Below are 26,036 nucleotides of genomic sequence, written 5' to 3' on the forward strand. Positions count from 1 at the left end.
AATCATAATACCGCAGATCAAATACACAGAATGGCAAATAATATAATTAAATCAATGGAAGAAAGAAATAACTGCACTGCATTGTTCCTCGACGTGGAAAAAGCGTTTGATAAAGTCTGGCACGAAGGACTACTAAGGAAGTTACAAACATCCCTATCAAATAGCATATATACCGTTATTTTATCTTACGTTACGAACAGATACTTTTATGTTAAAATTAGAAATACATGTTCCTCGCTCAAAGAAATTTACGCTGGAGTTCCACAAGGAAGCGTACTTGGACCCATCCTATATTCTCTGTTTACTGCAGACATGCCAACGATGCTGGAAACGGAAACTTATACCTTTGCACAACACAGCTGTACTATCCACACACAAAAACATTGAAATAGCAACAGAAAACCTACAAAACCACTTAAATTTGATAGAGAACTGAACAAAAGATAATAAAATCAAATTAAATTCAAACAAGTGTTCGCACATTACATTCACTCTTAAAAAAAAAGCAACTCCTAAAATTAGACTGTTAAATCAGGAAATTCCACAGACAACTTCTGTTAAATACCTTGGACTTCATCTGGATCACAAGCTAAATTGGAAAAAGCACATAGAAGAAAAAATTAAACACATAAAGCTAACGAGAAAATCCATGTATTGGCTAACTTCAAAAAAATCTAAATTAAGCACGAACAATAAATTATTAATTTATAAAACCATAATAAAACCTATTTGGACATATGGGATACAAATTTGGGGTATGGCAGCTAAATCAAATATAAAAAAAATGAAATCCCAACAATCCATTATATTAAGATCTATTTTAAATACACCATGGTATATAAGAAACGACGACATAAAAAGGACACTGTATATTCCCACAGTCGAAGAAAAACTCACAAGATTCTGCAAAGCACATCGAAACAGAGTAATTGCACATACAAATCTTTTTGCTAAAAATAACTATACAAACCTTCCAGGGAGACTTAAACGAAAACATCCCATAGATCTGCTACACGTGTAAACCGCACTCACTCACACTCCAAATAAAACAACAAAAATTTTTACAGTGATTGTCGGTAATAGTACCGAAACCCGCATGCTAGTATTCTAAATAAAGGATAAACCAAATGTAGATATTTGTAAACAAATAGGAACATTTAAATAAAGAAAATTAAAAAAAAATATTTATTAACAGATTTGATGTGAATTTTAATTATAAAACACAAAGTATATAACATATAGCTAAGATATTCAACACACTGTACTTTACATGTAAATATTTCGTCACCCTCTAGATTAATATATTTTATATTAATATAACTTAAAGGCCATAATGTGGAGCAAAACTCCTCCAAATATCATTAAAATATCTCCAGTAGAACTAAAGTTACAGATTTTTGATCGCCGAGAGTCGTTTTGTCCCACTGTGCGTCGGCCACCAGCATTTTATTAAATTGGAAGAAAGGCATAACGATGGAACTTCTGACACTATTTCTTCTTCACTATTCCCATCGCTTGGAAAAGTGACGACAGCGAAATTTTTGACTATTATTAATAGTCTGTAAAAAAGGAAAACTTATTCAATAATTTAATATTGTTTTCAATTATATATTCTATCAAAATAAGTACTCGCCATAAACATATTTTTTGTTAGTGCAATAAAGGCAATACCACATATTCTTCGTCACATAAAGACAGTTTTACACATTTTAATTTAATATCAGATAATGGAACAGTAATTAACTCATACTGTGACTCGTTAATTTTTTTAATTCCGATATTTAAAGAGTTGCATGGAATGTGAAAAAATGGTTTAATATTTAAATATTTTTTCCCAGTAATGTAAATCTGTTTATTTTCAAAATAAATTGTCGTAAGTGAAATTGTCTTACCATCTAACAAAATACAACAATTATCAGCAGTTCTTGTACTTAGATAGAAACCTTTACATTGAACTGATTTTATTATCTTTTTGCCATTTACAACACGTTCTTTTGGTATTGGATAATTCCTTTCTACATTTGTTATATTAAAATTATCTTCTTCTTTACAACGATTGACTAATTGTTCTAATGGCCGACTCGAATATCGGCTCGATTATGCTCGATTTAATTTTTTGCATGTAATTTTCGAACTTAAACGCGCTAAATTTATCTAACTCTCCCCATAATTTTACATAAGAACACAAATGAATTAAATTATGAACGTTATATGATATATATTGACGACCATTGTGACGTACCTCGCGTGGGCGGCCGGGAAAGCTGCTAATCGACACGCTCGGTCGCACAATTTCCACGGACGAATTTATTTGTAAAAAGTGGGCGTCAGTGCCAAGCGAAACCCAGGGGAGGTCTAAAGGGAAAATAAACTTTGATCCGCGTACGCTTAATCGAATTTCTTTATTCGTGCGAAGTTTACGCGAGGAATTCCGCGGTACAGTCACCGTAGAGGAAAAGGGTGTGGCGACCACGCGCCGAAAAGGAAGCGCGATGCGGAATTCCCGATACAAAAAGAAAGTATCCGAAGGACAGAAAACGAATACCTAACCGGCGCGACTTAACTCTATGGGGGCTAACAAGAATCCGCCCTAGAATCAAAATACAGTCGGAAAAAGATTACGCCAGGAATTAACGGTTTCGCGTTTCGAAGGGGCCCTCTCCTTCGAAACGCGGCGCGTTCTCAAACCGCGCGAGGTCACGCGGGAGATTCGCGAAACGGACGGAGGGAAGTCTAACGGAGTTCACCTCCGGTGGTAGTCCTGTCGCGGACGAAAAGGGTGCTCCGGAGCACACTCGCGAACACCCACACACCATCAGCGCTTACGCACACACACACGCCACAAAGGGAAACCCAGCCAGTGGGCCCTACCTGTAAAATACAATAATAAACTGTGTGCATAATCAAGCAGTTGTACGCAATATTCTTTGTTACATAAAATTCGAATTGCTATGCTCAAACTCAAAAAATGAACATATTTATCACGTGATAATTTTTTTAAGAAGATTATTGGCCCAGTATATAATAATAATTGTCTTAATTCGGTGGCTTTAAAGCGATCAACTTCATCTAATTTCCTTGGCTTTCTAGCAAATTCCTTAGGTAGGAATAATGACATAGATAATAAAGAAGTTGAAGCAAGAGTTATCTGAGTTGCAACCATACGTACATTACGTTTACCATTAATCCAAAACTGTAACAATTTTTTCATTACTCCTAATAGTACGAGATGCATGTAGTCTAAAGGAAATTGAGTAACCATTCCAATGTTTAAATCTTCAAGATTTGAAGTGATTATACAGGGTGTCCCAAAAGTCGGGGAGGAGCCGGAAATGGGGGGTAGCTGACACGATTCTGAACAACAATTTCCTTTGCAAAAATGTCGGATGGGGCTTCGTTAAGGAGATATTAAGAGAAAACCCCGACCAATCAGAGCGCGCGTAGACCGTTCGGCGGCTGCGGTAGCGAAGGATACGCGCTAGGCGGCAGCGTCAATGTCCTTCGATGCACGTCGAGTCACTTGTTCGCGTATAAGCGCGGCCGTCAGCGCGTAGCATTCGCTACCGCGGCCGCTCGAACGGTCTACGCGCGCTCTGATTGGTCGGGGTTTTCGCTTAATATCTCCTTAACGAAGCCCCATCCGACATTTTTGCAAAGGAAATTGTTGTTCAGAATCGTGTCAGCTACCCCCCATTTCCGATTCCTCCCCGACTTTTGGGACACCCTGTATGGTGTTCTTCTTGTTTTTTTAAGTTAAAAAATTCATCTGACCTTAACATTGCATTAATTTCTGGGTATGTTACGCGTCTTTCTATGTAATCATCCTCTTGAATACAATTTCCGCATACAAAATATGCATTATGTCCTTCAATTTCCTTGATAAACGATTTTGCAGGAGCATCGCAGATAAATACGTTCAATTTCACAGTTATTTTTTTGCCGTATTCTACAATACCAGATCGGAAAATTTCAAAACAATCATCCTTGAAATATTTCAAAAAAGTATTGCTACATTTTGGCTTTTCAAAACCATGATAAACACCAATTATAAACGGTTAGGTGTAAAAATCTGCAACTATACTACCTAAAATAGGCCAAAATTGACCCCCTGATGACTTTGTTAAAGGAAGACCATCTATATTTACATTAATATTGATCTGAGATGGTAAATTACTTCGACAATAATATTTACGAATAGATTTTTTCAAACTATCACCTAAACCTGCGTGATAATATCTTCCTGGTATTATTTCAATAATGGCTATTTGTTTGGGAGTTTGAAACAGACTTCGAGCATCAATAGGAAGATTATGGCCGTATTTTACTAGAATTTTCAGTAAACTACTAATACCAAAATGACTCACACGATTTGTCATAGCCCATAATCTGATGTTAATAAGTTCTGTTTTACAAAATTCAGTTTTAGAAAATTTATCACTTGAAATACTTGACTGCGGACTATTTTCATCAATACTAATTTCTGAATGTTCAGAAACTAAATCATGATTATTTTCTGTACAATTATGAGTATTCATTACATTGGAATAATCAAAATCAATTTCTTTTAGAACTTTTTGCTGCTGGGGTAATTGTTCGGTGTTATCTGGCACATTCGATAAAGTAACGGTATTATTTTGAATTTCTAAATTTGAATTAATACTCATTTGACAAATATTACGGAATTTTTTTAAGAAAATACGTCGCCGCTGCCGTTGCGTTAAGGGGAGGTTACCGTCGAGATGCATGAAACATGCGTGAGGTTCTGGAATCTTTTTCTAATATAAAATAAATACTTTTGGGTATAGGTTTCAAAGTAATATATTTTTGTATAAATGAAAGATAAATTTCAATTTTTTTTATAAAAAAAGAGTCCAAAATGGCGGCTCCAGCTCAGATGAAATGCACGGCGTCGTTTGTTCTACGCGGAGCGCTTCACACCCTTTCTAGTTTATCTGAAACAAAAACGGATGTCGAATTATTAAAGTAGAATAACTGTTTGCTCCTGGCGGGCAGTTTTCATGTCGAGGATTGTCATCCGTGGGACATTTATGGTGGAATGTTGCCCACACAGCCTTTTTCATTTCATCTACCGAATCAGGGTGCCTTCTGATAGCTAGTCCATAATACACTGTGAGGTCTTTAATCACTTTATCGGTCAACTTGCCTTTGTCTTTGCCTCCGATCCCTTTATTTTTTTTCTTGACATTGCGTAGTCGAATGCCCATCCGCTTTTGGACATGGCCTATACATTCCTTCTTCTGTATAGTGAAGTCACTATACGGATCATAATCAAGCAGAACACGGTAAGTTTTAGTGTCTCCATCGCCGATATATGTAGCATATTTTACGCCGAGCAACTCTTCGGAGCGAGAAAACATTTCTATCATGCCATCGACTTCCATCTTACCAGCACTTCCGGAATGATTTATGCTCCAAATCTCTTTGTGAGTCTTGTACCAATTCTCATATTCCGAGGTTTCTTTTGCAGTGGACCAATTGCTGCAGCCTTGACAAAATGAAGACTTGATCACCAAATCTACAATTTTGTGTGCGTATTTCCCAATCAACGTTGCAATGCCGAATAACGAAGAGAAACCTCGTTTCTTCCAAGATTCGTCGCCAGATACACTCAAATGCGTTTCTTCATTTCCTGCTTCCATGTTTTTCTGTTTCTCTTCGTGAACTGCCTTTCCTTGAATGATTTCGAATGTGCTCTTCGTTGCCTCATATAGATTACCGAGAAATGTATAGTACATGATATGTCCAAAGCCAGTAGACAATTCCATTAATGAACAGAAAACATTTATCGAGCGTAACCCAAGTCCCAAAATACGCATTACAAACATAAGACGACGATTTATCTCATAAGCCATATTCACTAAAGGACTCGAAGAGACGCGGCGTTGATTTTTGCACTTACACGTGAGAAGTAAATTAAAGCCAAGTCCACGTTCACACATGCGACTAAATTTTACATCCCCGTCACATTCTTTGCACTTTAGACACTGAGATAAAAAGTTAAACACAGTTAAAAAATCAAGAACGACATAATTATGTCCAACGTCCACTTCGATGTCATCATAATTTGCATCCTTTATTTTCGTGGCTGAAGTGCTAGCAAAAGCATTCTCGTTCTCCATTTTCTCAGCATTGTATTTAAACTTCTTCTTTCGTGGACGATTTGGATGAACACCACCATGAGATTTCCGTGAGTTCGCCATTTTTGTAAAACTCTCTAAACAATCTCCGCACAACACTCTAAACAACTCTCTAAACAATATCCGCACGACACTCTACTCAACTCTGTAAGCAATCGCCGCACAATTAACAATGTGGTGGGTATGAATTTTCCTTACCGACCGTAGATAATATAACATTATCATTTAAAGGCCATCTATTGGCATGAAAAGGAAAACTATTCACTAATAGGAAGCGAGAAAAGCGCCTCAGCTACCTGTTTCCCAGCCGGCGCGGTGGCGGACGGTTTCGCTCAGCAGGCTGTAACTTCTAAAATACCTTAGATATGAAAATATCTTTTTACCTACATGTTCTAAACACTTAAAGGATGCAAATTATGTAAAAAAAAATCGAATTTTTCATCGTTATGAACGGTAACCTCCATTAAAGAAATAGTGTCTAGTTTTAATTTTGATTTCGACATAATATAGGTGTATAATTTTATAAAGCAACAGAAAATAGATGAACTGCGATTATGTATACGAATATAGGTTTGGGGTTGCCTGATATTAATTTATTTATGTTATCTTCTCATTTACTACTGAAACAATATATAGAAAACTTATGGTGAATTAAAAATATTTTGATAAATGAAAAATGTTTTATCATTTGCAGTTTTTTTTAAACAAACTAATTCAATAATTAAAATATAATTTATGTAATATTTTAAGGACGCCAATAGAAACTTTCAGAAAAAAATGTAATCTACATTTCTTAAATAGTATTTTATTTATATATAAAAAATTTGAAATTTTTTCTTCACAATTATAGTGAAACAACATGCTTTGCAACTACATAATTTTCCAATGTCTTTTAATGTAAATATTTTTGTAATGTCTTTTAGTATTGTAATTATATTAAACATAATAATTATATATAAGCATATTACACATACAACTTTTATAGTTGGTAATTATTTAGAAAGCGGACGGCACCTCTGATTTCGATGATTTTTAAATATGTTATAAAGTTCGAAATTTGAAACAGCTTTTTCCTACACATATAATCGGCGCTCGGCCTTAATCATTCAGATATTTTCGAGAAACTGTCGAAACTATTACATTGAATTCTGCAGGCAACCGTCATTCGACATACCTCTATAAGGTGTGGACTGAAAATCAAATTTAAATTGTGCCTGACAGCAGCCAGCTTGCAAGTATCTTAGTTGCCGTGAGGCGAACAGCCACACAAGCTGAGATTCAAAATCAATCAAATTATTTAAATTTGATTTTTCAGCCTACCTCTTATATTTGTCGAATGTTGGTTGCCCGCAGAAACAGTTAAACAAACTAAAGTTGAACGGCGGTTATATTATATAGGAAAAAGTTGTTCAAAATCTCGAACTTAATAACATATCTAAAAATCATCGAAATCGGGGGTGCCGTTTGCTTTCTAAATAATAACCAAATATTTTACTTGAATAAAAATCAGTTTACATCAAATTAATTCACGACCAAATATCAAATTGAAAAATTAAGACTCATGCATAGAAAATATTTATTAATTATAAAATTCTATTTCATTTGCAAAATATTATTAAGAAGAAAGTCAATAATAAACTTTCAGAATATGTGACGTATTCGAAAAAATATTGTATCTACAGTTTTTTCTAATGCATATATTTTGCACAATAATATAAATTATATTTCATAATTGATATCATTTATCATTGAGATAACCATTATGATCATTATAAAAAAATTCTAGACCGAAATTTAGTGTGCAATGCAATACAAAATAAATCTATAATTAAGAGATGATGTTACTTTACACTCGAAATATTCAAGCTTCTGATTCAAAAAGTAGTGCAAATAAAAGATTTCTTGTTTCCTCATTAAATGACCGTGCAAAAAATATTGTAAAAAATCATAAGGAAAATAATGTTACTGTACAAACTTTTGCTCACTGCACAAACTTACTGTATAGATTTTATGATGAACTGGTCTCTAAGGAATTCAAGCTTCGACTGACTTTGGCCTTTCCTCGGTTCTTTTTAAATACTAATTCACACATACAAAAATTCATACGAACATACATACACACAACCTGGTGCTTGGTGACACGTGTTCAATAGTGGCCACCGATCACCGAGTAGCGGTGCCGATTGTCGGTAGCGGTGCCGTTATGTTGATAGCGGTGCCAATTGTTGGTAGCGGTACCGTTTGTCGGCAGCGGGGCCGTTGTGCAAAGGCAGTACGTACAATTGCCTACATTAGCATACATTTTTTACCATCAGATAACAATTATCACTTGTTGCCATTAATTATTAAGAGAATTTATCGAATTATAGAATAGATAGAATTATCTCGATACTGTTCACACTTTTAACACAATTTTTTACCACATACGACTACTGTCTTCGTAAAATTGGCCATACTGAAAATAAAATACTAACCCAGGGAATAATCGAACAAAACAAAATTATGACATATCAGTTACACCAATAACGTAATGAGTTTGTAATTGTTGCATAGAATTGTTACGTAATTTAACATTTATGCAATTTGGTGAACGTAAATGCGCGTACTCTAAAAGTTTGGTAAATGTTACGTAACTTTAACGACATAATTGAAACGTTATAATAAATACGTAACATTTACGAATTTTGATGAATATAAATGTGTATACTCTAAAAGTTTCATACATGCTCCATAACTCTACTAATATAATTAAAACGTTATGTTAAATATGTACCAATTATGTATTTTGGTGAATGTAAACGTGAATACTCTAAAAACTTCATATATGTTATGTAACTTTAACGACATAAGTGTAACGTTATGTTAAATATGTAACCTTAATATTACTTTTTTTTAAGATCTTCTTTAAAAAAGGCATGATCGTCATATTTATCGCTTTTAAGTTATAAACAAATATATTCATTTTTCTTGTTTCTGCTTACGTCGTTTTCTGTAACACAAAAAATCAAAGACTGGCCTGAGTATCTAGCCGGTGTATTGATGTTGGCCCAAAACTTTCCGTGTAGACCTTTCTCTTATCAACAAAAAGGTCCCTCTACAACAATACTCCCCTTTTCTAAGAAAGTCCACGATTATTCGGCCTTTCTCTCCTTTTCCATGACGACGTAGATAACACCGTTCAGCTGTCGACGACTCAAAGCAATGCCTCGTCGCAAGACATCCGCCGACATCCTTGGATCTCCGTTGATGTTAACGATTTTGTCCTTCTGTTGCCCAACTGCAACTCTGCGCGGCCTCACGCTGAATCCATACAATCACGTAATGGTGCACCACATCATTACCGTGATATCTCTTTCATCGTCATCCTATAGCGGCTAGACATCACTATCGGCCTGACGGCATAACTTGGGACCACTCGATAGTGGCTGCACACCACTATCCCTTTAATGGTCCCCCTCACTATCATACAACGGTGACTACACATCACCATTGTCATGATAGCCAAATCTCGTACCATTCGATAGTGGCTAGACATTATTATCCCGTGAATGGTACGCAAATCTTCGTCATCCGACGGTGGCCAGTCCCCACCATCGTCTGGTGACTCGGACGTCGGTGTCTGGATCTCTTCAGCGGGCCTCGCTCTCCAGCTTTGCTGCAATCAGCTCAGGGATCCCTCATTAACCTCATGTTCCGTGGGCGACGGCACCGACCACCTATGGCCACGAGCCCGTCCCCTTCCATCACCTGAGAACTGACTAACATAAAAATTTTAGTTTCTCGTAGTTGTCTATTCAATGGCCACAACCCAAGGTTTCAGCCGTTCAGCTGCAACCACCGTTTTGGCCCTTCTACTTTGCTGTCTCAAATCCTCGACCTCGTACCGGTCGTTACCAAGTACCCGATGGATCCGGAACGGCCCCTTGAATTTTGGGAAAAGCTTCCTGCTTTCTCCCGTGGCGCGTTCGCTGGTGATCTCCACCATCACCAGATCCTCCTCGCGGTACTGCGTGGCTTCTCCGGTCATCTGTCGACGATTCAAAATCATGCCTCATCGCGAGACATTCGTCGACATACTGAGGTTGCATCCAGACGTCACCTTCAGCTCAACAGCTACAGGCTCATCGGCATCTAGTAATGACCAGCGTCCATTACTGACCCAGCAGTTCGGAACAATCACGCAGTGGTGATCAAATTAGCACCACTGCCGTGATATCTGTCTCTTAATCGTCTGAGAGCAACCAGCTGTCACTCCCAGCCCGATGGCAGGCAAATCATCGACCTAACCCAGCAGCAGAGTCATGACCATTCACCAGCGGCTAGACATCATTGCTGCAACTCACGGCCTTCCATCTACCTCTCGGTGACGAACTCGTATCCGTCGACACGGTGGATGATTCTACTCTGTAATCAAAGGCCACCACATCCGTAACAAACCTCACAACTATGGATTATTACCTGCTTGGGATGCGTGGACTCGGTTCTTGGATCATAGCTCGGTTTATTCGACCGCCGCTATCCAAGACTTCTGTCGCTCCGCCGCAATAAACAGCTTCGCACGCCTTCCCCTTTCTCGAAGGTCTTAATCGTAGCGCCTTTTCTATTGCCTCGCAATTTGATCTCGCGAATCAACAATTATGGCAAATCCGCCGCAGAGTCTTTTCTAGTCCCAAATGCCCCGCATCGTCGTGGCACAAGCAACAAATTTGAAAACGCGCCGCGCGCGGTACAATCCACGCAATGCGTCCGTCATCCAGCCATCGGTAAACTTGATCTCCCTTCAACACGTAATTCGAGAAATACTATTTAGTAACAACATTCCGGACATTCTCCGCGAGAATCCTACGGACCCGACACAACTGCTCATCTTGCAATTGAACCGACAAAACCCAATCCGCCTCAGTCACATCTACCGGATAAACGTCTATTCTTGACACAGGATTTCTACTTCTCGTGCCCGCGCGATACTCGATGGCAAAATTGAAGTCATAAACTTCCAAACACCATCGTCCAATTCGCGGTACCAAATCCGTTTTGGAGAACGTCATATGAAGCTCATTACAATCCGTAACGACCGTGAAATTTAATCCAAGTACACGCGGAAATATCAAAGAACAAACACCACGGCCATCGTCTCTAATTCATAAGAGTGGTACTTACTCTGATCATGCGTCGTCTGTTTGTTAAAACATCAAACTATTCGTCGCTCACCTATGCCGCATTCATGCCTTTCAACCTAGAACAGAATCTGTTCAAATGTTCCTTCCTGCTGCAAGACTTGCAGGTAACCGGGCTGCTTGAGCACCTGCCGAATAGTGCCCCATCTCTCCGCAATTAAAGCAGGTAACCGCCCGTCGTTGAGTGGCCTCCGCCGATGTAGACGATGTCGGCTTTGCTGTCGACGTAGAAGCCGTCGGCTCGATCTCGTTCATAGGCCCACGTTGAAATAACGCCGGTCGTGAACTCGTCATTTTCTGGGCCGTCGCTCGTGGCATCGACCCCATCTCCTTCATCACAGCGTATAGCTCGTCGACGTCTTCATATCGATTGAACCGAATCGTCCGTTCGATCGCCTCGTCGCCTATACCGCTGATGACAGCGTCTTCCAAGCACGCATCAGGAATTTTCAATTTTAGGGCGCGCGACTTGGAGAGTTTCTCAAAACAATAATCTCCTAGTTGTTGCCCGGGACTCGCCGTGTACGTCGCTGCTTCTTTTAGCAGCGGTCTTTTAAAACGCTGAATCAAGGTGCGTTTCACCACCGCCCATGACAGATCGTTACGCATCTCCTCGTCATACACACGACGAGCATGACCTTTTAACCCGCGCGCGACGGTGATGACCGTGTAATCATCACTCCACAGATATCGTCGCGCGAGTCGGTCGACCTGACGCACCCACTGTTCAATGTCCGCGTCATCTCGCGACGGATCGAACTTCGAAACCGCGAAATCGTCTCCCAACGGTCTATGCCGAATACTGTTCAATTCTCGCTGGAGACGTTTCACCGTAACACGTAGGTCTTCAGACGAGGAACTGTCCCGACGGCAAGTACGATCACGCGACATTTTTCGCGCCACACTTCGTACTCGATCACTGGAACACTCTTCCCGTAACGACACCTGATCGCCGTCCGTCGAATCATCCCGCGAATATCGTCGTCGATAATTCCGCGACACGTCGCGTTTTTGGCTCTGCGAAGCATCCGACCTCTCGAACGATCCTCCGATCCGTACGAGACTCGCCCTCGCGAATCATCTCGCGAACGATCGCGCACTCCCTCACTCCGCGATCCTCGCTCTTTTGATTCTTCACGTTCGCGCGAACGTTCCCGTGAACAATCTCGTGCACGCTTCCGTGATTTTTCACCTGATCGACCCATTGTTTGTCGCTTTACACCAGGCACAAACACAGTCACTGCACTATTCCGTAATTTGACACTGACACAATTGCGTAAAAAACGTCAAAATTGCACGACAGTGTCACTCGCGATCACACAAATGTTCGCGGAAAGGACACGTGATATATCCCACTTCTGACTTGTAAGACGATTAAATAAACGCAAGGTATAAAACGCCGACTATTCTTTAATAGTGATATTTTATTCGTGGAGCTCTGTATACGACGATAGCTGGCCAAGAAGTGACTTTCCTGGCCTGGGAAAGTCTCTGCGTAGCCTTGACAATGAAGGCTCTTGAAGGGCCTTCGACGTTATTTATTTATGTCTGTGCTATCAAACGATGCCAGATACAACTTTGTTAATATTATAAGTCGCTTCTACTTTGAGTGCTAGTTCCAACCGGCAGTCGGCGGGCCCTCTGATCCTTTGTTTTTGAATCAGGCGCGATACTACGCGCAACAAAGATCGTACACGTATAGCGTTTATTGAATTTAATCGGGTAAACGGTGCCGGTTTTCGCGGTTTTCGAACACCTCGAGAGAAGAGGTCACAGAGACAAGCAGTTCGATTAGTTCGCATAACTTATTACATTATGTTTTTTGTATTTCTTAGTTCAAACATATACAGAGTGTTTCACGTAGCATAGGAGAGTTACAAGACATCCAGTAGAATTATCAATAATTTCAGAAGACGCGCAAATAATTGGCAATAACTTTTATAACTAATTTTTTGTCGAGAGTAAAAACTAAGACTTTTGAATCTTTTAAGAAAGGTTAAGGTAGGAACATCATACAGTATACATACTTTTCTGCAAAAACTTTAAAAGATGGCATATTTTGAACTGTATTGCCAATCTTGTCAAGATCTCGTCGAGATCGAGATCGAAATCGAGATCATATATTCGATATTCTCGAAAATTCGAAATCGATATGCATGTTTCGAGATTCTTCGAGATCAAGATCGAGATCGTTGAAATCTCGTCTTGTCTCGTGCGCATTACTACATAGTTACAAAGCATTTACGAAATGTTTAGAGTACACATTTACGTTCATCAAAATTCGTAAATGTTACATGTTCATTATAACGTTTCAATTACATTGTTAAAGTTACGTAGCATTTACGTAACTTTTAGAGTATGCACATTTACGTTCACTCAATTGCGTAAATGTTACATAACAAAGTAACAACAAAATTACGTAACAATTCTATGCAACAATTATAGACCCATTACGTTAGTGACATAATTGATACGTTATAGTTTCATTCTAATGATCTGTAATATATATATATAGAACATTATGTAATTGTTACGGAAATGAGCCCTCCATGTTTACTTGGTGTCGGCTATATTGGATCCGCCATTTTGAATTTTGCAATTCTGATACCGGATTCGTAATTTGCAGCCCAAATAACTCTTAAATACCAAGTTTCACGAAGATCCGAAAACTCCTTCTAATTTTGGCCAGGTTTTTTTGGCCATCCGGACCACTGTGCGTCGCGTCCTTTTCTTAATATGTAATATCAGTATATAATTCCACTTTTCATAATAAACTATATGCATGAAACTAAATATGCGTAAACTCTGTTAAATTAGTAAACCAAATTTTTTTTGTTTACCTTTATTCATTTTTTGTTGTTGATAGTAGCTACATGAAATTTGTTCTCTTTTTTCACAGTTAACATGATAACTTGACATTAAATCATTCGAAAGGTGAAATCAGATTAGCTATCGGCGAATCTAGAATTATAATTATTAATATTTAACCATATTTTTAAAAGGATTAAAGTTCAAAAAAAGGGTTGAAAAAATTCAAAGTTTCAATTTTCTAGTTCAGGTAATATAAATGTTGCCATTGGTGAAAAAGAAAATTGGTAGACAATATTTTCCAGACAAGTGAAATGATCTGCCCACAAATAAATGAAACGAAATCATCTCTATCACTGATGGTAGATGGTATATAAAAATATTATATTAGGTTGGTGCATATGAAATGTCGTTTTTCCAGTGTTTCAATAACATCGATTTTAGTCTACACACATTAAAAATTAAAATACTAGCGATGTTTAGAATAGAAACATTAGAACCTTATTATTAACAATTATGAATACTTGGAATGCTCGCGTAATTTTTTTTATATGTGCATAAACTAGTGATGATAGTGGTAAAAATTGCTAAAAACAAAAAGTTAGACTTTGATGAAGGTTATGTGAATGTTACAATAACTCAACGCTGATTCGAAAAATACAAAGCTGGTGATCTTTTGTTAGAAAATCAACTTATTCATCATCATTTCCTACCCTCTGATTATATGATTAATGCAGAATCTTATTGCAATGAAATAAAAGAAATGCATTCAAAATGAATCAAAATGCGGATTTACGTGAAAATTATTTTGAGTAAATGTACAATGTTTTATTAAAAATACTTGGTAGAGTTAGAGTTTCTTATATTTATCCCAAATGCATAAACATCCACGGGCAATTAGTAACAATTGTACCTCGACCTTAGCACCCAACATATACCACAAAACCTTCTTATTATCATCACCGTCTCCACCGTTTCATTATATCATCGCTCAATCGCACACTTCATTCGTCCCAGCAGCGCTGTCAGCATTCTCCATCTTGCTGACACGTCAATCGTGCGTCTTACGCGGCCAAATGCACCGCAAAATTCGCAATTTCTCTCCACGAGTTTTCCAGCTTCCGTTCCAAAGTTCACCTCCCCCTATTCCCTACCCTGCTACAGCTCCGTTGCCATCAAAATCGATCAGCAAATAGCACTTACCGTGGAGTACCACCCGAAGGATGGATAGAATTTTTCCAGAAGCGGCCACGCGATCCCATTCTAGTGCCGTCGTGGACCGAGGTCACGATGTACTCGGTAGATTATGCATAACGCACATGCATATATGCATCAAAGAAGACGAGTATCGGGCCGACAGGTACGACCTACCGATTTTCGATGCGACCCCCCGAAGTCCTCGACTTCCGACGGACGCGGAATCGCCGATGCAAAGAATGTCTGCGCGAGGTTTAACAAGGCCAGCGGAAGAGGGAGGGAAAATGTAAAGAGGTACGATGCGAGGATGGTGTAAAGAGGAATGAAGTATTAGATGGCCTGGCGCCAACGGATGCCTTTGCCTTCCGCAGCCCTTCGGGTGCACCCTGTGACTCCTGTCCACTTAATCTGCCTATACACCAAACATGTCCGATTCGGTTTGTACAGTGAACCAAACGTGAACAATCGTTTTCAGACGGTAGAAGGTGTGTGTGTAAGTAGTAAGGACCAATATTGGTCAGACTTAACGTGTCTGTCCAGTGTAACGCATTAAGGAGGTAGTCTGGTCCAGCTAATGTATTTTTCTAATGTATATAATTTCCAGATATAATTAATTTTTGTTATTGAAACGTTTTTTATATATAAAGGGACGTTCAAAGAAGAAAATTTGACAGTGTAGATTTAATTTGAATGTATACATATATACAGGGTGTCCCAGCCTAAGTGATATAGAGCTCTAACTCCAAATCTATCGGCCGAATGCAAAATCTCAAATATGGAAATTGCATGGTAAAATGGGGCTCATGTTTCAGCGAGAAGGAATTTTTGTTAACTTTGTTATTTAACGAGATATGATGGTCAAGTTTCGTTTTTCAAATAGAATTATATATATTTTTTTTTATACCATGTGATAGTACTTTTCAAGACGAATTCATTAAGCTGTAATGTAGTCTAAATGATGTATGTTTTTTCTTGTTGTGAATTAAGTTTGTTATTTTATATTCAGAAGTCCAAAAGATATTTATGATCTGATGGTCTGATCCTAAGTCTAGTTTGGATTCCCCTGCTTCTGTATCCTGAGCGAGCGTTTGCCCAGGAATTATCAGACGTATGTTTGATGGTCTACATTTCCGACCCCTTCTTGATAACGTGAAATCATTTATCACAGCCAAATCCTTATTTTCAAGTACTTTTTCTAAGTTTCGGCCAGATTTGTCATTGCTAGGGCAATTCCATAACTCGTTTTTTGCGTTGAAATCTCCAATCAAAATCGATCTATTGTCAAATTTTATGGTTTCGAAGAATTCTTCCCATTTTTTTTCCAGACATTTCTTGTGCGTGATTTCTGTATATTATTTATACAGAATTATTACTATTAGATTGGCGCAATAGATATTATTAATGTTTAATATGTTTAATCTTATGGCTTCGAAAGATTCGTCTGCGAAAATTAGTTTCGCATCTGAAATTCTAATGTTCTCTTTATATATAATATGTAGTTATACCCTTGCCCTTTTCTATGTTGGGGGCATCGGTAAGCTTGACCCTTCCTCTCTTTTTCTTTATAAATGGATTCCTTTTTGCATTGTTTATTATTTTATAATTTTGGATTTTGACACTTTCTAGGTATGTAATCCATGACTCTGTTATACAAAGAATGTCCTAAGACTCTATTATACTTTTAACTTTTTCAATTTTGTTTCCCAGACACCTGACGTTCCAAATTCCCAATCTTACTAGATTAGACATTTCCTAAAATCTTCTATTGTTGTTATTTTTTGTCTAATAAGGCATTCGAGTTCTTGCTTAGAACTTTCGAATTTCCCTCTTCCTTTAGTTCTAAATATCTGATATTCCTCAGTTTCCTGATCTTCTACTACTGATTCGTATTCAATGTTAGCGTTCTCGTTGATATCACCTCCTGATAGACTTTCAATTGCATCTTCACAAGTAGTTCCATTGATTTCTTCTGTACTTCTGATGGCTTCAATTATTAAATGTGACTCCTCATTTGTAGTTCTATTTCATCCCCTATTTACTTTAGCTTTTTACTCATTCCTGGGTAGGTCCCAGACGTGCTCTGCACTGCTGGTATTCCCTGTGTTTCCTTCCTTATCTACTTCTTTTTGTTCAGTCTTTTTCTTATATTGGTATGTTTTCGTTGAGTCCTTTTTCCTATCTGGTGCTGTTCTGAGATCTATCTGTTCGTATCTCAGGTGTTCCTCATAGGAGGTTGAGGGTTTTGGTTCTACGTCGCTTTGGTTTTGGGAATACACGTGTATCATTTCCTGTTATAATATTCTCTCTTCTTTCCTTTCTCCCTCTTATTTTCTTCTTCGCTCCACTTATTCTCCTCTTCTTTGGGATATGGTCTGTAATGAAAATTGGGCAACTGGTTGTATTTCTGTTGATTTCTCTTTTCTTCTTCCCAGTATTCTTTGGGAGTTTCCAAGGGTTGAACCTCTTTTCTCAATTGTTCTAGTGTTTTCCACGTCCTTCTATTTAATTTTTGGATTATTAAGTCCTCGATCTGTGCATTTTCTATCCAATCGATTAGTTCCGCTGAGCTATCATCAGTTATTCTATTTTTTCTTTTTGGAGTCTTGCCTTTTTCCTTAGGTTGAGTTTCAGTTTTGTCTTTTATGTTATTATCATTTTCATTATCCTCTTCTGAGAACTGGTCATTTATGGCGATGCTTTTTCTTCCTTTATCTAGTGGTCCGAATCTGTTTATACTATTTAAATCTGGAGCAGGTATATTATTTGTTTTTGTTTCTCCTATTTGTCTACACGTTCTCCTTTAGGGAGAATGGTCTGTCTTCCCAGACTTCTATTCTGGGGAGTTTCCTCTTCTTCTGCCCTATATTGGAATGAGTTTCTTGGTTTTTCGTAATAACTCGAGTTAGACAGGTTGTTAGCAACCAGGCCTAGCTCTTCTTTGGCCATCGTTCTAGCTTTTAAGAAGGATGTGTTTGTATAGGCCATAATTATGTTCGTTGCCATCTCAATTTGGGCTGCTACACATGATCTGTCAAGTGCACCGTGAATGCAGCAAGTGCACCTTGGCAGTTTGCACACTTTGGTAGTTTTGTGCGTTCCCCGTGATATTCTTCGGAGCAGTTGAAACATCGCCTGATGTTACTACGGCACCACTTTTTTTTATATGTCCATATTTTAAGCAATTAAAGCATTGTTTAATGTTTCTTATGAAGGGCTGCACATCCAAGGATAGAAGGACGTCCATTATTATAACTTTTGTTGGAAGCGTATAACTCTAAAATTTGATGAATATCACTAGTGTACAAAATAAAAAACAAGAAATGTACATTCAATACCACAATTTTTTTATATGTATTTTGACCTACTAAACTCGAAAATGGCAAGAAAAAATTTTTCTATGAATAGGTTTTTTTTATATGAATTTTTGAATTTATTTTCTATTTTTTTCTGACATACCTTCACATTGTAGGCCATATCTCGAGTTAGAAACGTCCGATTGGGTCGCGCACGACGCCATTTTATCAATCGGTTCAATAGTTTAAATGTTACGAACCAATATATGTAAAAAAAACTTTGATTTTTAACCGACTTCGAAAAAGGAGGATGTTACTCAATTCGACATGTATTTTTTTTTTTAAGTTATGTTCACTGAGTACGCAGAGATGGCTTGACCAATCGGAATGAAACCTGTTGCATCTTGTAGTGCATGTCTCCCCGGTGGTCCCTCTGTCAAGACTTTAGCGATTTGTCATTTTTTACCAATTTTTTAGCAAAAAACCGTAATTTTTAGGTATGTTTGCCGATTACGTCGAGATGGCTTGATCAATCGGAGTGAACTCTCTTGCATCTTGTAGAATATTTCTTCCAGTAGGTCCCGTAAACAAAACATTTTATGATTTGTCAGTTTTTACCCGTTTTGCAACAAAATTTAATCGACTTCTAGAGCTAGTACGTATTCATATAAATGAACTAGAAATTTGTTCATACTTTTTCATTTCGGCTAAAATAGAACACAAATATTTCTTCTATCGCCATGGAAAAATAGAAATTTCACTTTTACAAAGAAAACAAGCTTTTATTAAAGAAAATCTATGGATAAATACCGGAGTTAGGAACAATTGAGTAATGGCACAAAAACTGAACGATCAAACGAACTTACCTGTTGTGAAGTTCGATCGTAATTATATGTAGAGTCTCGTTCTTGAGATTACATCGTTGATGTTTAGAGATATTACTTATATTGAGGCTGCTAACCTCTTACTGATCGACCATAATGGCTTTTCGCCATTTACAACTTTCTTAGAGGAACTTAAATAATAAGATTTAAATCTAACGACTTATTGGAAAAACGGTCGCTGCGAACTTATTCCTATCCAACTTTATCGGCCGGTTATAATATCTGGCAAAGACTTGTGAGTCCTTAGACCACCCAGCAGTATTACTTATGATAGCGATGTCGATTCCCTTAGCGAGGGCTGCTGACGTAGAGGGGTGCCTTGTACTGTCCGCGGTGAACTCTGGGCCAATGCCACTTTTTGCCAAAACGAATCTTGTCCACCGACTTATTGTCTGGGTACTCGCCGCCTTATACGGCTTTCTCGATGTGATAAGTACATTTTTGACGTTTCTTCGAAGTTCTCTTGTTACCTCGAGATACTCTACCAACGTTCTTGCTACGGTTGTAACATCGTTTACCGAAATCAATGCTATTGCCGATCGCGTTGAGTTTAATGTTCCGTAGGAAGCTCCTACCCCAAATCTCTTTTGTAAAAATACTAATATGCTGCCTGCTCTATACATATCTGTCCCATTCTCGTTATAGAATTGCACCCACATTTTGATAGGACCCGCGTATTGCTTCCACGTACCTTCGCTTAGAGACGCCAGCAACACGTCGATTACTGCCTCCGAAAAACCTTTTATGCGGTACGCTTCGCGGACAATTTCCCGACAATCAATCCGAGCGACCTGTGTAGCGGATGTTGAATGGACCTACAAGGGGAAAATAACAGGTCTTTAGTGGGTCTAAATACGATCGGTTTTCCCACTACCAAGCCCATAAACATGAGGAACCATGGTTGCGATGGCCAATTCGACACAACCGCGATACCACAAGCGCGATCGGCTATGACTTTTCTTAGGAATCTTAGAATCAGCTAGAACGGTGGAAAAGCGTAAAAATGCTTCGTTTCCCAGTTGATCGTAAACGCATCGATCGCGAAAGCGTCCGGGTCCCTATGCCACGAGCAGTATGCTTCGCATTTTGCATTCATTCTGGCAGCGAAAAGATCTAAGTTTGACCGAAACTTGATACGATGGTTTCGAACGCCTGTTCCGACAGTTGCCATTCGGTATCGATATTTTTGATTCTTGACTCCCCGTCCGCGTCTACGTTTTCCTTAGACGCTATATACGACGCGAAAACCCAAATCCTTCTACGTTCGCACCATTGCCAAATATCTTTCGCTATTGCATGGAGTCCCGCGTGTTGTACGCCTCCCATACGATTAACATATGCGATAGCCGTAGGGTTATCGATGCGCAAAAGTAATTCGCAATTACGTAATCGCTCCTCGAAACATTTGAGAGCCATCAAAACGGCTAGAAGTTCCAATTGATTAATATGTATTGTCCTTTCCCTATCTGACCAAAAACCATGTGTGCCCTCGCCTTCGTAGTACGCGCTCTAGTCTGACCTAGAGGCATCTGAGAATATCTCTTTATCCAACTGAAATCTTCTTATTGGACCGACTGCCTTTAGAATGTTTCTTCGCCACCAATCGAAATCTTCCTGCAAACCCGCCAACAATCTCATACGAGCATCGTAGTCGCCTCCGCTAATCAACAGACTGAAATATTTTTCTCGTTCGAACTTCTTGGTGTACAACTACCCATACTCTACCGCTCTACAGCAGTCGACCAATTTCCCAATGACACATGCGAACTCCCGAATCGTACAGTCCAATCGATTACGAAAATCGTTAATTAAAACTAGAATTTTCTTTCTCTTTAATTCAGGCAGCTCCAATATTATCTCTCGAGAATTGATAACGAATCCTAGGAACTTGCAGCTACTACTAGGAACCAAGCTACTCTTTTTATAGTTTATTAAAAACCCCAGTGACTGCACCTCTCTGAGGATGGTTTCTGTATTCTTTCGACATGCCGCCGAATTCGAGCCAATGCACAAAATATCATCTAAATAAACTGTAGAAAGGAAACCCTTTCCCCTTAGATAGTTAATTATCGGTTTAAGGATCTTTGTAAATACAAACGAAGACGTACACAATCCAAATGGGAGACACACGAATTCGTACAGTGTGCCTTCGAAAACGAACCGTAAGAATTTTCGGCTTTCCTTATGCATAGGCACCAAGAAGTACGCGTCTTGCAAGTCGATGTTACACATGAAATCGTCTTGAGAAATTAATTTCGTCGCGGTTCTGATGTCTTCTAGCTTAAAGTGATTTGTTGAAATAAAAGAATTAAACTTTTTTAAATTTAGCACAAATATCATGAATCCGTTTGGTTTTTGAACTAAAAAGTAAGGCGAAACGAATTGATTCTTGCACGGCGAAGCCGGCTTAAGGGAGTGGACTCCCGTGCCTTGTATGCGCTCGTACGCACTCACACAGCTCCACATCACTGTATACGTACACGGAACTGCAAGGGTTCCGTATTGTCCTATTTTTGTCTCGACAATGCAAATTTAAGACCTCTCAATAGTCGTATCCACTAGATAAATGTTCAAACTAGAGCGCAAGCTCCTATAGGTAGTCTACTTTTGCTTTTTTCTGTCATAATTAACAATATTCAGCAGCGTATGTTTCAGCAGCGTTAGTTCAGACAACGCAGCAGCACTGTCGCACCACCATATTGCTTCTTTTGATCGCGAAGTATTGCTGAATTTTTCAACGGAGTTAGACAAAAAAAAATTTTAATAAATAAAAAATTTTTTAAAATTAATGACTTCATTTTTATTTGTATTGTCCTCCTCCTGTTGTAGTCATAAATTACTTTCAGGTATAGGAAAAAAGAAAAATTATTGTAAATATCGACTAGACTCTGCCGAATAAGCGAAACTTGCAATATTACATTTGTGACATTTTTTTGATTACAATGATATTTACAATAAATTTTCTTCTAGCCGCTAGACCCTTACTTTCAGGTATCGCGGCATCACGCAGCCTACTCGCCAGCCTTCATGGCCGGCACCATGCTGCCGAATATTGTTAATTATGACAGAAAAAAAGCAAAAGTAGACTACATATAGGAGCTTGCACTCTAGTTTGAACATTTATCTAGTGGATACGACTATTGAGAGGTCTCAAATTTGCATTGTCGAGACAAAAATAGGACAATACGGAACCCTTGCAGTTCCGTGTACGTATACAGTGATGTGGAGCTGTGTGAGTGCGTACGAGCGCATACAAGGCACGGGAGTCCACTCTCTTAACCGCGCCCAGACCTAACAACTTTACGATTGCTGACTTCATGCGTTCAAGATCAACTGGAGAGTTGAAATTAGGGCTACACGGCGCGAACATCTGATAGGGCGGTTCGTGAAACTCGATCTTGTAGCCTCTTACACAACTTAAGACGAATCGGTCTTTCGTAATTTTCTTCCATTGTGGAAGAAAATCCTTAAGGGGGTAGACACGACACGTGACCTCTCCAATTTGGCTGGTCGGTATTACAACAGATTTTGCTGCATAGAAATGGTAATATCATGAAAAATAAAAGATCCCCATAAAAAAGTACAAGAAAGTAGAAGAAGATGTGAAATCAAAGTGAGCTGCCAGTACATGAAAGTCCTTTCCAATAAAGTGCAAAGGCGACACTGTGTAACACAATGTAAAATTCGGTGGTTTCCAACTATGCGCAGCTAAAATGCTGTGTTCAACAGTGCGGACGTTCAGATCCTAATGACAATCGATGTAAAGTGACTGCTCCACACGTTAGCGGTGACATGAAGAAGCTAAACAGCGTATCATCCACAAACTGAGGCTGTTTAAAAATTGGCCTTGATGTCCGCGGCCTGGAAGTCAAATGCTTCGCGTGGTAAGCTAAGGTATTCTCAGATCATCAAGACCCATACTTTCTCTCTCGCAGGCTTTTACATAATTTGTCAATTTAAAACTCTGGCAATATAAGTACACTTTCATTATTTTGCGTTTTAAAATAATTCTTATTCATCGACACGACCTTGCCTGGTCACGCTAAGTATTTGACTTCCAGGCCGCGGACATCAAGGCCAATTTTTAAACAGCCTCAGTTTGTAGATGATACGCTATTTAGCTTCTTCATGTCACCGCTAAAGTGTGGAGCAGTCACTTTACATGAATTGTCATTAGGATCTGAACGTCCGCACTGTTGAACACAGCATTTTAGCTGCGCATAGTTGGAAACCACCGAATTTTACATTGTGTTACACAGTGTCGTCATTGCACTTTATTGGGAAGGACTTTTATGTACTGGCAGCTCATTTTGATTTCACATCTTTTTCTACTTTCTTGTACTTTTTTATAGGGATCTTTTATTTTTCTATGATAACTCCTTGAGTCCTCCACTTTTTCATAGACTTGGCGTAATTTTTTTACTTTTTTGAAGTTTTTTATGAAGATCTCACTTCTTTTTACAAAGATAATTTGTATAATGAATGACTTCAAATAATAGAAAATGGGAGATCAGTTTGAATCCTTTAAGATTTCAAAAGTACGCGGAACGCATTGCAGTAAGTCTCATTGCAAGCAATTTATTAAAAAAAAAATGTAATCAGTTTATCAGTAACATTTAAATGAAACATGACTTTCTGTCATGTGTCATGTGTACTTTTAAGAACTTAATGGACTAAATCTGGCCTCTCTTTTTCTATATTATTGTAATTCAATAAATTACGTATTACAAATAGTGGATCTCTGTTCCTTTTCTCATTTTCTCATTATTTAAATTTGTTACAAGAATTTCTAGTTGATTTCTTTTTTTCATTTCTCGCTTCATTTTTAATATTTAAATTTCTTGCAGTGAGACATCCTGTCATGCGTTCTCTCTCCCTTTCTTTTTACAGTTCATACGTACGCAGAACGCGTGACAGAAAGTCTTGTTGGAAACAATTTAAATGTTTATCATGAACTGAAAATAAAAAAAGTGGTTCCCTATTTATAACACACAATTTATTGTATTAGAACACTTATTCTTATTTGCACAAACTGAACATTTACTGAAATTTGTATTATGAACTGCACACTCAAACACCAAATTTATATATATCCTTCCACAACGACAAGGTAGATATTTTATCACTTATAACCATATACTTCCCAATACAATATCCCAATTAAAATAATTATTAAATTTGCGGCGTCCAAATGTCACGAACACAAACTGACAGATTATACAGGTTAGAAATGACAACTGTCACAAATACAAACTGACAGATTATACAGGTTAGAAATGAACGAGCGGCGTGAGCAGCAGCCATATTACAATTCCGACCGACGAGCCTTGCCGACTGATTCCGAGAGTCGACGAATCGACGAACGGCCTTAGCTCCTATTGGCTAAGTGTTGACGAAAAATTTCTTGTCAAAGGAAAAGAAAAATGTTGCAGATTTTGACACATTCATGATATGATATTACGATATCTCTGTCGTTCGTGGGCCGATTTTACTGATTTTGGTTTTATTCGAAAGCTTATGTGCGATTTGCATCAGAAAAATGCCTTTAGATTTAGAAAATACAGCAGGCGTGACGAGATATTAATGACAGAAGTTTCGGGTTAGGTTGGAATCGAGTTTTCTCGAGTAAAAAATATGCGGTAGCGCCAGCGCCAGGCATATACGAGGAGGCTATTTTTTTCATGTACTTGGCGTCGAGACGCTACCGAGTCTCTAGATAACCAAATATTCAAGTCCGACCACCTTCGAATCCGTCTAGAGTTTCGAAGCGTCGACGAAGTAGAAAAAGACAGTTTGATGAAGAAGAAAGAGAGATTGATAAGGAATGTTTTTTAGGTGTCTGCCTCCGATTGTATTGACTTTTGGATATGTTTTAAAGGGCCGAAAAATAAGATATACGTATTTCTTATTTTGTCTCGTTGTCATATATAGGGGGTGAAATGGTATAAAGTTTCAGCTGTAATAGGCTATTTCCGAAACTATCATAGATAGAAGAAATCTTTTTAAGAAAAAGTTTCATGTTTTCTATCTGCATATAAAATCTGACCCTAAATTTTGTAAAAAAAAATTTGTTTATAACATTATTTTAAAAGTAATCACAGTTTATAGAATAACAAAAACGAACATATTTTTTTTTCTGAATCTATTGATGTATAACATGTACTTGATTATACATTGCAACGTGATTTCCCGACACGGTCCGCGATCCGCGTCGGGAAGCGTGCAAAATGAGAGTTTTCCGACTTCTCACGCCTTTACGGGAAAACCCGAACGCCAGGTATCAGGAGATACCGGCGTGAGAAGCCGAACGTCGCGAAAATTACCACGGCTAACGATCCGGATCACGGAGAGGGGCGTAGATCGTCGGCGAGGAAAAGAAGACTGAGAAAGCGTTTAAAATAATATAGAATATATTGTACGCGAAAGATGTTACAGAATTCGGTGTACACTGCCGAGCTGTCGTAATAAAAGAGTCTAAATTTGAAAAAATAATTTATTGGAACAAGAGAAAGGGAACCG

At 38.3% G+C, this 26,036-nt stretch overlaps 2 protein-coding genes across 2 annotated transcripts in view; one reads left to right on the plus strand and one right to left on the minus strand.

The window, feature by feature from the left end:
- The window catches only part of LOC128876487 (E3 ubiquitin-protein ligase MIB1-like), a 605,287-nt gene that overhangs the window by 464,534 nt on the left and 114,717 nt on the right, over positions 1–26,036 (plus strand). The gene's annotated exons all lie outside the window — the stretch shown is intronic.
- On the minus strand, positions 1,994–3,262 carry LOC128877384 (uncharacterized). The gene is made up of 2 exons (XM_054124649.1): positions 2,918–3,262; positions 1,994–2,545 (listed from the first exon to the last, which is right to left on the minus strand). Exons 1-2 carry the CDS (start codon positions 3,260–3,262, stop codon positions 2,048–2,050), a joined length of 843 nt encoding a protein of 280 aa, XP_053980624.1. The 3' UTR covers positions 1,994–2,047.

Source organism: Hylaeus volcanicus, chromosome 5, assembly GCF_026283585.1.
Source record: "Hylaeus volcanicus isolate JK05 chromosome 5, UHH_iyHylVolc1.0_haploid, whole genome shotgun sequence".
In the NCBI taxonomy this organism is placed as follows: Eukaryota; Metazoa; Arthropoda; class Insecta; order Hymenoptera; family Colletidae; genus Hylaeus; species Hylaeus volcanicus.

Bases quoted from the DNA above. Each gene is read 5' to 3' on its own strand.
- LOC128877384 (XM_054124649.1), bottom strand. From the start codon at position 3,262: ATGGTTACTCAATTTCCTTTAGACTACATGCATCTCGTACTATTAGGA. The intron at 2,546-2,917 runs GTACAACTGCTT...CGCGCCGGTTAG, and splicing joins TATGTAACAAAGAATATTGC to GTATTCGTTTTCTGTCCTTC.